This window comes from Alligator sinensis, unplaced genomic scaffold (genome assembly GCF_000455745.1).
Source record: "Alligator sinensis unplaced genomic scaffold, ASM45574v1 scaffold331_1, whole genome shotgun sequence".
In the NCBI taxonomy this organism is placed as follows: Eukaryota; Metazoa; Chordata; order Crocodylia; family Alligatoridae; genus Alligator; species Alligator sinensis.
Genome location: NW_005842033.1, coordinates 2,414,061 through 2,430,398, shown reverse-complemented (window position 1 = coordinate 2,430,398; position 16,338 = coordinate 2,414,061). Strand labels below are relative to the sequence as shown.

The 16,338-nt window shown below is 41.1% G+C and overlaps 1 protein-coding gene across 1 annotated transcript in view; it reads right to left on the bottom strand.

Annotated features, from left to right (window-relative positions):
- NOX3 (NADPH oxidase 3) overlaps positions 1-16,338 on the bottom strand; it is a 57,362-nt gene that overhangs the window by 31,403 nt on the left and 9,621 nt on the right. The window contains exons 5-8 of the mRNA XM_006022381.2: positions 12,657-12,802; positions 8,158-8,339; positions 5,020-5,149; positions 573-665 (exon numbers count right to left, since the gene is read on the bottom strand). Coding sequence (XP_006022443.1) covers positions 573-665; positions 5,020-5,149; positions 8,158-8,339; positions 12,657-12,802 — 551 coding nt within the window. The remainder of the gene's footprint in view (positions 1-572; positions 666-5,019; positions 5,150-8,157; positions 8,340-12,656; positions 12,803-16,338) is intronic.

Here is a 16,338-nt window from a genome sequence, read left to right as displayed (position 1 = left end):
AATGACATTATTTGACCTCAGGTCTGTGTCATAGTGTCATTAGTCTGTTACTTTGTAGTTCTAATTTGCTTATATATAGAATGTTCTTGGGGACTTATCAAAGTGGGTTCAAAACCTAAAAGAAACCTCCAAAAATTTGTCAAACTGCAAGATAATAATGGGAATGAAAGCAACAGTAAGGATAAATCTGTAGAGCATATAGAGCAGTGATTCTCAACCAGGTTGCTGGGACACCCTGCAGGCCAAGAGATCTTTTGAAGGGTGCTACATGATGTGAGGGGATAAGCAGCTATGAGGACATAAATGTAAGCTCAGGCTCATCCCTGCCTGGCTGCTGCCTGCCCCAACTGCCCAGCAATTCTGCAAGAAGGCAAGCACTGTAATGAATAAATTCATTTTTGAAATGGGGCTCTACTCAATTCACAAAAGTTTTGGTGCCTCAGGCCCAAAAAGTTGAGAACTACTGATGTAGAGACTACCAACAAAATTTAAAAATGAAAATTTCTTCTGATAAAACCATTTAATCTGCACTCTTTTTTTTCTCTCTCGGGCATTAAAACTGTGTTACATACCTTTGTAATGACCACTTTTTGCTGAGATCTCCAGAATCTAATGATCCGTTCACAGATATGCAACACCATGGGACCCAAAAGCCATTTCCAAGTCTGTAAAAAGTTACACATGAACAAAAATCTTAAAATATGAAGTGTTTTAATTTCTGGTAAAATTCTGCCATTAGCAGAAACTGTAATTATTTGACCTTTCTTCTGTAGCTTTTGATCCACCTAGCACAAGAACATTTTTCTTGTACTATAGGACAAAACTGGCATTCACCTGCAACGGACATAATGGATTTCTTAACAGGTATACTACAAAAGCAAAGTTAATGGCATCTGTAATCTGGCCAAGACCAGTCATTGAAAGTCTATTTCTATTAACAGATAAAAGGATTCATTTACTTTGGGCCTGTATGTAAATGCTATTGCTAGGTCAGGAAACATATAAATGAATACATTCTTGGACAACGTTCCATTGTTTCAGTCTTCTGCTCCTGGCAGAGATGTATGTAGTGGAACCACTGCAAAATTTCAGTGGAGTCTGATAGGAATGTGCAGCTTCTGTGTGCTCCCATTGTTGGCTATGAGACTTCCAGTATACAGATATATGCTGAACTCACTAGGAATAGGTTCAAAATGTTCAGTCACACTGAAAATTTATATTTTCATGCAGTCGATTAGGCGCTCCTGTGTCAATGATTGTCCTTAGCTAATCTATGATACTAAGATGATCGTATTGTAGATATTATAGATGATCATTGCACTTGCTGATCATATATACTGATCATTATAATGATCAAAGATACTTAGCTGATCATGTACATTAGCTGATAATAGTACTCAGTTGGACTATGATAGCTTTAGATAATTAGATATAATTGGAACTGCAAGATTAAAAAATGCAGACATTTATCTCTATAGAGGTCACCATCATATTTCCAGTCTAATATGTGGAAAAGTGCACATAAAGATCACTTAAGCTAACTGGAGACCGGAAAACAAAGATATATAGCTTTTAAAACCACTAAGAGTAACTTTTTGTTTGCTGAAATATTGAATTTAACATAGAAGAGGGTGACTGGTTTATAAAGCATGTTTTTATAAAGAACTAAATCAGATTATGTGGCTCCTTTAAAAAGTGTTAAGGGGATGGAGTTGTAATTTTTCTAAATTGAGTACTGAAAATTAAATTAAAAAGATGTTTGAATTATCAGAACAAATAGGCAAAAGCCAGTACATTCTGAATTAAAGCAGAAACTCATATCTTCCATTGTCCCTAAATACTATAGGTGTCTCTGCACAGTGGGTAATTTCACATGTCCTGAATACATTAGCATATATCAAGGCACAATAATAATGAAACCTGGTTTTCTCCCTTTTATTTGGACTACCTGTAAATAAAAACATGTGATGGGAATTTTAAAACTATGTGATGTCCTATGCAAGAGCTCAGTCCAGGCTCTCAAATGTGCACTGGTTCAGCAAACCGCTTTAAAACACATTCAATTTAAAATGTCTTTTGGTTGGTTAAGAATAACAGAACATCCGCCAGAAGTGGCAGGCTCCTAAGTGATAGAGCTTCATGCCTGGTAATCAGGAAATTTGTATTCTTGCCCAGGCAGTGATTTCTCCTTGCAATTAGAATGAACTGAAATGGTGTTGGACTGGCTCAAGATAGGGTCTGATGATATAGGCCCTGACACCCATATATTAATGGCATTGTGTCACCAACCTCAGTGGGAGCAAAATCAAGCCCACAGGTGTTAACACATACAGTACAGGCTAGTACAGGAATCTCATTATGGTTTTTACCCTTTGGATTTTTCAGCTGAATACAGAAGTATCTATCAGATATTGTTACAGCATAACCCGTTTCCCATCCAGCAATATAACATTCTAAGGGATGATCTATGTTTCATATGGTATTATCACAGTCCATTAAAATAATGTGACTTTGTAAATATGGCTTTGAATATGCAGGAAGGTGTGGCAAGGAGACATAACAGAGAGAAGGATAAGTTCACAAGTTAACTTGATGATAATTAACATCAGGGCATGCTGCTGGAAGCAAGCTTCAGTCTGTATTCACAGTGCATAGCTCTGTATTGATTTTTATGGGGACATTGTAGCTGAAATTTTAGAAAGGCATTTGCTTCCTCATTAATATGTGGGTTGGATAGGGCTAACAATAGTTTAGTTTAAGAAAAATCCATGTCAGCCATTGAGAGCAATATTAGATACTGAATGTTAATTTCTCCTTTATTTTAAAATTTCTCTCTATATTTTTTTCATTTTGAAGAAAACAGCATCTGAGCAGCCCAAAATACCTACATTTGAAATGTTAAATAGTTTTCTTTAGATGATAGACATCTGACATGCTACACAGGTCTGCCATTTAATTACCCCCCGCCCCCTCAATGGATTTGCAATCCTGCAAACTAGCATTCTGTGGGACATTTTTCTTGTTTTTCCACTTTTTCCCTTTTAATTCCCCACTACTAATTCTGTCCTTTTCATCTAGTGTAGGATTTTAGAGAGGCATGGTGGGAACTACATAACCGAAAGCAAGGACATAATTTTATTTCTAACTTCTCTCTGTGATTTCAATCATTTCTCCTGGTGCAGAAACAGAAAAAAAATCTCTTATCTAAATCTCTGCATTTCCTGTTGCACAATATTTCTATTTGTCTATCCTTTTGCCTACATGTTCTTCAGACAAGGACTGTCTTTATACTTCTATGATGAATGCCTCAACAACATCGTTGATACTGAATGAAAAATGAATGAACAATATAAAAAAAGGAGTTCATAATGGATTTTTTTTTAATAGAAAGGGTGCTGTGATGGAGCAGTAAAGTCATCTTACTACAGATCCAAAAATGTGATTCAAGTTAGACTTGCACCGATAGTCACCATCATCAGCCCAAATGTAAATAGGTTCCTGGTTATTCAGGCTAAGGATTCAAAGACAGCTGGGGTACTTACACAGGTACTAACTTTCTGACAGTTAAAGCAACTTAATGTACATGTAGCAGAGTCAACTTAAATGTGGTGCAGATACTACACCTCCGAGGTGTATTATCTTGAGTCACATTAGTTGAGTCGACTTAGTGGTATCCATCTTGGGTGTGTGTAGATGAAACGGGGGCCCTAAGTTGAAGTGGTGGGTTTTTAAAAACACCACCTCAATTTAGGGTGAAGTAAACCCCTGTGTCATGTATATCTGTGTCTTACCTGCCTTGCCGGTGGCAGGGAGGGGAGGGCAAGCTGCCGGCAGGCAGAGCAGTCCCTGGGCTGCAGGGTTGGGGCTTTCCTCTGTGGCAGCAGCACCACCCCTGCAGGCGGCTCCCGGCTCAGGTGGTCCCAGGGGGCACCACAGCTGCGGAGGGAAGGACTGCCTGCACAGTCCCTGAGCCGCATGGAGCCCAGTGCTTCACTCTGTGGCTGGGGGGGGACCAAAAAAAAAACCCTGGAGGGGGTTTTGTGGCTGGAGGGCAACAAACTAAAACTCCTTGGAGGTGTTTTAGTTTGCTGTGCCCCAAAGTCATTTAAGGAGTGTTATGCTGCCAAATGTGCTAAAGTGGCTGGAATTAATGTGCAATATGCTGCCAACGTATACAAATACCAACAACATTAAAGTAGTGCAAAAGCATTTAACCCGATTTAAAGTGTCGTGCACTTATGCCTCTCATTTTGTCTACACATGCCCCTTGTGAACTATGTCAACTATATGTGTGTATGCTCTGATGTGGCTTAAGTTGACTTAGTTAAGTCACCTTATTTTAAGTCAACTAATATGTGTGTATGCACCCCTAGATGTGACATTAACCACATACATTACCTGCTGTGTGCTGTGGATTACAGATGCTGGTGTGCACTAACCATACTATCCAAATGGGTCACCTAAGCTTGGGTGTACCCTTGACCAAAAATAAATGTTAAGAAAATATAATAATCCCAAAGTTTTGTGTGGCACTCTTCATCTGCAGAAAGGCACTTTATAAAGGAGGTAGATATCATCATCCTCATAATAAAGAGAGAAAAACCAAGTCACAGATAAGTGAAATGATTTTCCCAGGTTTGATCTACAGTGCCAGCAACAGATGCAGGACTAGGGCCCAAGTATCCTATTTCCTCATGTGGTGCTCAATCTATTTAGCCAGTGTTGGCCAAACTTTTTGGCAGGTATGCCACAAGATATGCCACACTGCCTCCCCAAGTGTCACTCTGATCCCAGCCCCCAGAGGAGCCCCTGCTCTGTTTCATGTGGCCAGAGGCTTTGAGTCCATGCCTCTATTCCAAGATCTCCCTTTACTGAATACCCAGGGTTCATGCACCATACACAGCAGCTACTCATGCCACTTGTGGTATGCATGCCATAGGTTGGTTATCTTTACATTAAGGCTTTTAGCCTCCCTACAAGACAAGGACAAATATACAGACAACATATTCACATACTTACCACAGGCTGGTTGCCTGAAAACTGTGGCAAAGGGCACTGAGTAGCTTTCTCCCATTCTGAGTAGTGATCTTTACAATAAGTGACATTGTGTAGCAACAGACTCTGAGGTGTCTGACCTCGGACCAGCTGACTTAACATAAAAAAAAGGTATTCATATTTAATATGTTCCTTTCCACTGAGATAATGGCATGCTTACTGTACTGACTGCAAAGATGGAATACCTGAAGCTAAGTATACTGGTTGGCTGTCCCAGTGCTATTCTGTCCTACTGTTTCAGGGATATTTCTTTCTTTAAGATTTTAATCATTAACCTATTTACTGCAGTGTGTATGTCATCCTATAAAGCATATGCAAACACCACTTGAAGTGTGGAAAGTGCAGTCATTCAAGACATCTATGTCTGTTGTCTCAGGACAAATCCTTGTGAAATAAGAAGTGCTAACAGAACTACATCCAAGACATCCCAAAGTGTATCTGAATGGTTGTACCAGAATTGCAGTATTGAATCACTGCAGGAAAGCAGTAGTGCATGCAGTCATTCACTAAATCCTGACTGGAAGACTAGTGTGTGTATATGCCAGTCCCACAATCTTTCTGTTCCAGGACAAGCATAGACATAACTGTTCCCAGAACAAATACAGCATCTGTTCCTAGCCTACACGTAAATGGTATGCTAGGTCTGCCTGTTGATAAGTTAGAAAGCAACCCTTGGAAGGGATAGAGCTTATCCTCCCCTGTATCTGAGCATCCATTGTCACTCAGGAAAATAGCAATACCTAATAATAACATCCAATCTCTTTCCGTTGCAGCTTTAAGCAATGCAACTGAGGACCACCAAATGACTGTGAAGAGCCTAGATGAGATATATGTTTTTTTGAACGTTTGCATTTTAGCTTCTTTATGATAGAGAAGTTTAATTAAGTGAATTTCTTTGAATATAGCATTCCCCACTTCTCTCAAACCAATGATATTAAATGCAAAATGCAGTGGCTCAGGTTTGTGAAAGTCTTGGATAGTGCTTTACCTGTGGCCTGGTGGTTCAAGTACTATGTCAAGAATCCAAAGAATTGCAGGGTCAAGTCCCTTGTTTAGGGAACCGGAATTTTTGGGCCCCCATTTCCCTGGGAAGTGCCTGGATCATTGTGCTAAAACACAGTAGAGTATTTTTCCTCCATGTTTTGGCAGGGCTATAAGTCTGGAACTTATGCTCAGATCATGTATATGATCACAAAACTTTCTGGCCAGCCTGAAGCCTATTGTACATGCCCAGTAACTATATGTCCATCCACTTAAGCATCCAGATGACATGTGCAATAGGATCATAGACTGAGTATTAAGTGCCAAAATGGCACTTAATGAGTAACTGCCATATGGGTAAGTAAAATGAATAGGTTTCTACCCTTTCTGTCCAGTTTTGAGTACTGCACTTCAAGAAAGAGCTGAACCAATTACATGAGTCTAGAGGAGAGCAAGAAAAATGAAGATTAAAAGAACTGAGTTTGGTTAGAGAAGAGAAGACTGCGGGGAGATATGATAACAGTCTTCAAGTATATAAAATATTACTGCAAATAAGAAGTTTATAAACTGCTGTCAAAGTTCTCTGGGTACAGTAAAAAATGGACTTTTGCAACAAGGAAGTGTAACAGGGAGCCAAAGACTCCTGTTACCAACAAAGGAGAAAACACATGAGGATGGCCACTGTGTACATAAAAAAAAATCCAAGATAAGATTTGCAGACTATAAATATAGGCAGCTGCAGCGAGGGAGAGAAGCTCCTTAGCAAAAAGGGCAAACACCTGAGAGCCACTAATTCACCAGCTCCAGGTGTGATGATGGATGGGGTAGATAACGGCAGGCCCTGATGCAGTCAGAGTATAGAGCTCTGTCAGAAGAGCAGCAGCCAGAGAAAGCTCCACAGGGAGCCAGGCCATCACAGGAACACAGAATAACAACTGGGGTGCTCAGGCAGGGGACACAACCTTTGGGAGCAGATTGAGACCTGGGTTAGGAAATGCCCAGACAGAGATTTGTTTGCTCTGAGCAGGGAGGATTTTGCTTGTGTGAAAGCAACAACCCATTCTCTTTCCTTGCATGGCTGCTTGTGTGGACCTGCCTGTGTTAAAGTGATAGCATGACTTTGTCCTTACAATGTTGGCTTACCTAGTAAAAAGAGGGTTTAATTAAGCCTTGAGCCTGTCTTTATGTTGTGTTATAGCCAAAGGGCTCCTTTCTTTGTTATAGTTTAAGATTGGTGGTTAGGGTTGGGACTATCAGGGGTGAAGGAGATCCCAGCAGTGCCCAGAGCAGGACAGGGACAAGGCCAAGAGGCCCAGTGACCAGGGAGTCACCTAGTGAGGCTATGGAATCTCCATCACTGGAAATTATGAACAGCAGATTAGACAAGTCTTTGTCAGGTCTGGTTGAAGTATTGTTGACTGAGTACTGTGAGGGAGAGGGATGGGCTAGAAAATCAGGGGTGGCCAACCCATGGCTGCGGAGCCACATGCGGAGAAAGGTCTCAGCAAACATTATTGCATGGTAAAACCATGCAGTAATTTATCAATCAGCCCAATAAACTCTCAAAAATGCTTGTGCAGAGCCATTAACCTAAAATCTATCCATCATTCACTGATTTGGATCAAGATTTGATTCTTAATTCAGAATGTTTCCAATTCCCAGTAATGAATGATCATAAATACTAACAAATTGACATTTAAAAAAAATTTTTCTTTGGTAAAGAGAATATTTGAATGAATAATCTAATTCCTAGGAAAAAATGCTGTACTCTAAGTATATAACTCTTTAGAATTTACTTCTAAGTGAGTGCTCTGCAGATTGTAATAAAAAAATCTAGAAAATCCTATAAAATAGTATGGTTCTCTAAAATAAGAGACATAGAGAAAAGTAACTTGTAAACTCATTTGAGTTGCCAATATCCATCATCTATTGTTTTCTCTCTCAAAAATAAACGGCTCTTTAATCACACTAAACAAGATCTATATCTAGAATAATATGTGTGTCTTTTACACACACAAGGACAGAGAGAGACTTGAATCACATTTGATTCCCAGAGACCTTATATCATCATATTAACTCAGCATATGACATATATCCCAATATAGCTATATATGTACTCACCCCATTCCATGGATAACCAAACCAATAAAGAAAAGCAGGAATAGGTGATGGGTATACCAGAACACCTCAAAGAATGACCGTCTGATGATTTCTGTAGAAGACGTCAAGATCAGAACTAAAGTCACAGTGATTACAATGCCTGTTACTCCAGCTATAGTAGTTAGTATCTCAGCTGTTGTGTTCTAGAATAAGAACAGATTATTATATACAAAAACTAAATCAAAGATATATTTTCAACATAAGAATGAATATAAACAATGAAACCAAACATTATTTCTATACTTGTATAATATAGGTTGCATGGGGGAAAAAAATCATCATTTAGGTTTATGCTAGATATGACCATAAATATTAACTACAGGTTTTTTTTCAGGAACTGATAAAAGGAAATTACATAATCCCAATAATGCTTTTATATATTTTTGTTACACTCGCAGAAAAGAGAGGAAATTACTACAGATGAGAGCACATAAAAAGGAGGTAATAATCAGAACGTCACTGAATACTTCCCATCATTTTGAGGGAGATAACTGAGGGATGCTCAATAGCCTACAAGCTGTACAAACCACAGGGATACTTTGCACCTATTTCACCATAAAGTGTAATTGTAGTCTGAAAAGTTGCTGCTTAAAAGGGCAATCTATCACTTGCTAAATCAGGTTCTTGTGCATATCCAGAGGTCCATGTGCTGGCTTTGGTGACAGAAATTTCTAGTATTTTTTTTTCTCTTTTTTCATATTAATATTAACTCCTGTTATCACTGAAGGACCAATACAGCTAAAAAAAGAATGGGCTAGATTCTATTTCTTCTCATGTATTAACATTAACAGATGTTAGAGTCAATCAGTCACATCAGTGCAAAACCACCAAAATGCAATGGGACTGCTCTGGTGCGAGAGAGGACACAATTTCAAGACAATGACACAGATGCTGATCTCAGTAGCTGTGTCTACGCGAGACACTGACTGCGCAGTTGTTACTGCACCGTCATTTAGTACTTACATACCCAAGTTCTAAATGACTGGTGTTACTGTGCAGTAGCATCCTCACATGGCTTCCTGGTGATGCTGACTACACAGTAGCTCAATACTACTGTGCAGTGGCGTCTTGTCATGGTTCATGCCATGTGACGCTACTGCGCAGTAGTAATGAGCTACTGTGCAGTAAGCATCTTGTGTAGATGTGGCAAGTGTCAGAGAGTAAATCAGAAGTAACTCCAACAAAATCAGCATAATGACACAGAAACAAAACAGAACTGGAATCAGATCAAATGTGGTTGTAGTGTGCAACTGCAAGCACCATTTGTCCTGAAGAATCAGTGCCAATGGTGTTGATAAGAAAGAGTGAAAAAACTCAGCTTGTCTTCCAGATCCCGAGTTGACTTAGCAGGGTTATAAAGAAGAATATTTTTCACTTGTAAAGGGAACTCATTTGATATGGAAATCCTTGAGAGAAAAATTCCACAGTACTATTTTAGAGACACTTTTTACAATAAAACCACTCTTTTAAATGTTCACATTTGACAGAATACAGTATATTTTCAAATTGGTGCCTGTGAAGAATATGTTCAGATCCTATTACATGTTAACAGGATTGATCTAGGTGATATTTTGAACATTTACATTAAAGTGGCTAGTTTGAATGTTGAGATGAAACAATGAAAAATGTCAAAGCTTCTTCATATGCTGCTACTGCAGGGGCACAGCTAAACTGAAAAGAAAACTTAAATTGCCGCTTCAGAACTTTCTTCTGTGAAGGTGGCAGCAATCTTTTGTTGGCATGTGAATGAATTTGCCCTGAATAAATTATGAACAACATTTAAACACTGAAATGCGAGTGGATGATAAAAGAAATTTGAAAATAAATTTAAAATGGTTTAAATATAAGCTATCTTGGGATCCGCCATTTAGTTACCATGTAATTGTGCAAGTTGCCATAAAAGTGTGTCATTATAATGTGAGAAGTTGGAGAAGAATCTTAGGAAACTTAGACAGTAATTCTCAAAGGTATCAAGGTGCCTAACTCCCACTTAAATCTTGACAGACAAGGCTTATCCCAGAGCACACGGAAGTAAATGGCTCAAGATATGACTGGATTGGTCTTCCTTTAAAAACTTTTTTTCTTCATTGATGAATTCACTATATGAGCAGCCGGAGTTTGGGGGCAGGGGTTTTTCAGCATGGGTTCTGAATTTCCTTCCTTTGCTCATCAGAGAGACCTGTCCAGCATACCAGCTTTCAGATTAAGACCTACAGGTATGGTCATTTGGTGCTACGGAGGTAGTTTGTTGATCAATATTTTACATATTCTGTTTTTTAGTTATTTAGATTTGATTTTTTTCAGGTGCAACAGTCAGATAATTGTGAAAATAAAATCAAGTAACTTCAGATAGGTTAACCTGCAGTCACTGAGGGGAAAAAAATTGCTGTTGTCCATTGGTGTATATCAAAAGAAAGGGTTTCTCTACGCAGCGAAGCTATCATAAAATAAGCTAGGGAATGAATTTAAAGCACAATAGCCACAGCTTCCCATGTGGACACATGCATTCATCACTAGGGAGTGCCTTTGTGCATTTTAACTTCATTCGTTCCCTGTGTAGACAGGCCCTGAGACCAATTAAGTCAGTGAAGTTGATTCCTTATGTAACCACGTTGAATTGAGCCCCAAAATTAATATCTTACACACTGGGTAAGTCTACATGAGGTGCTTTACTGAACATTAGACTAAGTGTCACCATCTACACATGTGCATCAATTACTGTGCATTAAATTAATCTAATGTGCCATTTGCTAGTACCAGTACTTACAGATATTAGAAAAACAGCACATTAACTAATGTGCTGAAGCCCACATGTAGACCCAGACCAGAAGCAATTTGCTCCTGGTCAGCCCAGGCAGCAGGGGGCCATTGCTGCATGTCTAAGCCCCAATTTCTATACAGCAGGGAGGGAGCTGCTCTGCAACTAGGACAGCTCCTTCCACCCTGCAGAGATAGGGACCAGTCCCAATCTCCCCACAGTTGGGGAGGTGCCCCCAGAGCCAGGTCAGCTCCCTCCACCCTGCAGAGATTGGGACTGGCCTCTGTGTCCCTTGCCAGCCCAGGGATGGTACCTGAGGGAGCCTGAAGTTCCTCCCTGGGTGCTGCAGGGTGGGGGGCAGAGCAGGGTGGGAGCAACTTGGACTGATCTGCTTCCAATGGGAGCAAATTTGCTTCTGATGAGTGTACGTTCAGATGCATGCCCAGGTGCAGTTCATGCAGAAAATTCAGGCACATTAATTGCATGTGTAGATGAACCCACTGAAAGCCAAATTCAAGCTGTAAAATAAATCTTATTATGTGCTATTAATGCTTCACCCACAAAATTTAAGTTATTGCCTTCTCGCTGTCGGAGAGGAGGTATTTCATAATATTCCACATATCAGTAACTTAATATTTGAAGTCTTTGGCAGGGTTATTATATTTTCCACTAATTGTGACACCATTTGGGTGCTTACACAAAATTACATTTTTCACATGATTGGGCTCCTGAAAGTATTCTACATCCATGACAAACTCATATGCCTGGCTGCAGAATGCTTTTAAAATGGCTGATTGCATGAAAAATGAACCCTGGTTAAATGAGGTAGAGTGCCTTAGTGAAGTTGTGTTCCTCCAGGGTTAATTTTTCCCACTTTGCAGGGCTGAGCTGGTGGTCTCCCTGGCAAGCACCAGCTCTATCCTGCCCCCAGGGCTGTAAGCAGGGGAAGGACGGGGAGTAGGAAGGGGAGGGTGCAGCCAGCACAGAGCTGCCATCTGCTTTGAATGGCCAGAGCTGAGGTGGGGGAGGCAGGGTGGGATGGAGCCCCCCTGCCTTGTGAGCCTGGCCCCACACTCCCAAGACCCTAGCTGGGGCCTGTGAGATGAGGGAGCTCTGCTCCATCCCCTCCTCCACCTCAGCCCTGGCCATTCAAAGCAGCCAGCAGTTCCATGTTGCCATTATCCCCCCTACACTGACAGCCCAAGAGCTGGAGGTGTGGGGCAGGGATGGGGAGAGGGGTGGGTCAGCAGCTCCTCAGAGGCGACTGGAGGACCCTGCCTGCTGGCCAAGGCTGGTGCATGCAGACTCCAGCCCTGCTCCCTCCTTACCTCCTGACCCAAAAAGTGAATGTCTGTTGGGTTGGGGGCAGGAGGGGGGGAGAGGAGGGGAGGGCTCTAACTCATGGCACTTTATATAAAGCACCCTGAGTTAGAGTGAGGTCCTAAACATCTGTAGGCAGCCTGTATCTCCAAACCAGTGGCCTTATGCCTAAACTAATTAAAAGAGTATATGCACTTTTCTTAACTTAGTAGCCTGAAAATTGCATTTTTGAGTAAGTGTTTTCAGCTGACATGGAGGTCAACCTTTAGTAGCACCTCCTTGCTCTGGTAAAGGTCTTGAAATCTAGTCTTACTGCCAAAATGATCCACAAAGGAAATCTTTTCCCATGAGGATAACCAAAGAGAACAAAATAACAACTTACTGTTTCATAATCTCTGATTGGGTTCAAGTAGCTTTCATTTGGGTTCTTGCCAAGTCCAGAAAGTTTATTCTGTAACTCCCCTGCTTCCTTTGACTGGCTTATATGATATCGCTCTATGTTGACCAAATGTGCAACAACATGTATGACTGGATGAAAAAGAGAGCTATGTAAAATTAAACTTACTTTCAGAGATATATACAATCCTGGAGTCCATGTTATTAATTATGACAGGAACCATTAAAAAGCTTTGTTTGGATTAAGAACTTTACAAAGAAATCAGCAACAAAAATAAACTTTTATCAATGTGCAACACAGACAGAGGTTATGTTTAAGTTGTGGAAGAACCACTTTAGCATAATCTTACTGTGTTAATTGTCCTGATAACATCATTTCTTATGTTTCACAATGTACTGACACTTAGCTTTTGATTTCCTAGGAGGGTGACCTCTTGGTGGGAACGAGCGATAATGATCTGTTACTTTGATTTTCAAATGCTAATAAAGTAAAATAACTTAAATCCCAAAAGTTCTTGAAAGACTAGGTTCTTTCCAGAGATGAATCAAGGATTTAGGGGTATGGTAGCAGCTTCCATGCTTCAGGAGTGGCTGCACCCCAACTCCCAGCCTCCTTCCTCACAATTCACCAATGCAGACTGCACCATTTAAGGTCTCCAAAGCAGGTAAAAATCCCCCCTTCCCCTCTGTGCTCAAAGGCACATCCCCTCCTCTCTCCATACTCCCCTCCACCCTCATCCCTGCTGTTTTCCTCTCTGTCCCAGGTGGAGACAGAGGAAGCTTCCAGGCTGCTCCTGCCCACTTCAGCTAGGGTAGTGGGGGGCTGGGCTTAGTGACACTCCCCTGGGAACAGGTACAGGAAGTGGGAATTTACCTCCTCTGCCCATCACTGCTCCCACTGTCACTGTTCCTAGCTGAGCCCAGACCACATGAAGTCTGGCTGTAGCAGGCAGGAGTGGCTTTGAATCTTTCTCAACCTGGGACAGCAGGGAAAGCAGCTGCCACAGGCAGGGGAGCAGGGGAAGGGTGGGGAGTGGACCTGCCCTTGCGCATGGCAAGGAAGTGGGTGGGATTCTTACCTGCTTTGGGGATTTGTCACCAAAGGCTTCCCTGGCATGGTCCAATCCAATCCCACCCTGGATCCCCCCTGGATGTGTCCTAGTCTGATTTAGTAGTGCAGGGGATCAATGTCCCCATATAGCCTCACGAAAGTGATTTAGCTAGCAGCTCTGGCACCATGGAGAATAAAGTGGATGCATCCAGAAACAATTGCATAACTAAGGGGGGCTGGGAGGATGACCAGGACAGCAGCCTCAGTCACTCAATTTAGGGATAGGGGGAGGAGGAGAACAAATATAGTAGTGGCTGCAGCTGCCAGCACCTGCCATCGCCTCTGCTGCAGCCATGGAAGGCCCCCAGGACCCCAGGTAAGGATGCTGGGGCCAGCATCAGGCTGGCCCAGCCTCCCCTACCATCCCGGGGTAACTTGCCATATGCCAAAGCATGCGTGTCATGGGCATTCCCTGGGGACAAGTAGCAGCGGTGCAAGGGGAACCATATGTCTGGGAAACCAAACATCCACACTCATCTGGATGTGGCCAATTAGGGACCTTGGTTTTTTACTCTTTAACATAGATGATTGTTCAAATCATGCTACAGCCAACATTTCATAATTTTAAAGTGGGATGGATTCTAAATGTTCATAAACTAGCTTTAATTAATGCAAAACATTCAATACAGTAGCCTGAAAAACAACACTGAAAAACAATTAGATGTTTACAGTGCAGCTAAAAATATGTTATTTCTGGTTTTCATAATTGACTTTCAGTCACTAATCTCCACTCCCATGTTATTTTCCCATATTATCTGCGTCTGTGTCTGACCATTAAAAAAACTCCCATTAAAAATCAGTAATTGAAGCAATATGAATACGATCTGCTTCACTGAATAATAATACTTTACCATACCAGAGCCACTCCTTCCAGGGGACAAATTAGTAGAACTGACACAAATTGAGCTGCCAGTAGAATGATCCAGAGTGGAAATTGATAAATTAAGCAGTGACAAATCACCACGGCCAAATGGTATTCACTTAAGAGTTCTGAAGGAATTCAAACTTGAAATTGCAGATCTACTGACTTTACTATGTACTGGAGGACTGGAGGGTAGTCACTGTAAAGGCAATCTTTAAAAAGAGCTTCAGAGGAGATTCAGGGGACTACAGACCAGTAAACCTAACTTCTGTTCCTGGAAAATCATTAGAAATAATAATAAAAAAATAGGATTTTCCATCACATGAATAAATATAACTTGCTGAAAAAGAGCTAACACAACTTTTGTAAATAGTTGTTATGCCTCACCAGGCTACTAGAGTTCTTTGAAGATGTTAACCAGTACATAGATCAGAGTGATACACATGTAATGTATCTGGACTTTCCAAAAAAGGTTTTGACAAAGTCTAGCATCAATGGCCACATTCAGACATGCAGGCACGTGAAGTTTGTTGTGCTGCAAACCTCTTTGCACTGCCACAAATCACACATGGGGACTGTTAAAATATGCCTTGCTCTGCAAATTTGCAGTGTGGGGCCAACATTTGCTATTGGGAAATCCTGGTAGCAAAAAGAAGCACCAGAAAAAAAAAGCGGTGCAGTGCATGTGACAAGAGCGTGAGTCGTAAGGCATGGAAGCTCGCTTCTCCAGGGAGACACTGGCTGCTGGCCAGAGCATCTCCATTCCTTCAGCTGTGCCTTGACTCCTCCAGCACGCTGGGAGCCAGGAGGAGCTGGCAAGAGTAGTTTGCCCGAAGCAGGACAATTTGTCCCTCACTAAAGCATGCATGCAGGGGTGTGAGCTGAGGCAAAAAGCATCAGCACAAATTTGTGCTGCTATTTTTGCTGCTGCAAGCCCATGCCCCTGGACATCTGGACATGGCCAATGGCTCTTAATGAAAGCAGACTGTTAAAGCAGGACAGGAAAGGTCTACTTGTGGATCAGCCACTGGCTAAGGGACAGGAAACAAAGAGTGACAAATATATGGCAATTTACCAGAAGGGAAGCAAATCCCCCAGTGGTCTGTACTTGAGTCTGTGTTCTTTAACATATTCATAAATTATTTGGAAAAGGGAGAGACTATGAGGTGGGCATGTTTGCAGATGATGACACCAAATTATTCAAAGTAAGAAAGCAGATTGTGAAGAGTTGTAGAAAAATCACATAAAATCATGTGAATGGGCAACAAAACAGTAGATGAAGTTCAATGTTGATAAGAGAAAAGTGACACACATGGAAAAAATAACTCCAGATGTATATGCATGATAATGGGTTCTACATGAGTTGCTACTACTCATGAAAGAGACTTTGAAATTGTTGTGAATAATTCTCTGAGAACATCAGCCTAGTGTTCAGAAGAAGTAAAAGAAAAGGCAAATAGGATTTTAGGAATAATTAAGAAGGGGATTGAAATCAAAACAGAAAATGTCACTATACTGCTGTACAAATCTATGGTACACCTACACCTAGAATACATTTATTTGGTGATGAGAAGACTGTAGCACATTGCTATGGCGATATAGCGTCACATGTAGATGCACCCAAATGGACTTAGGAATTGCAACACCTAACTTTTATATGCCCAGTTCTAGATTCGCAGAAGTCAGCAAGCTGAG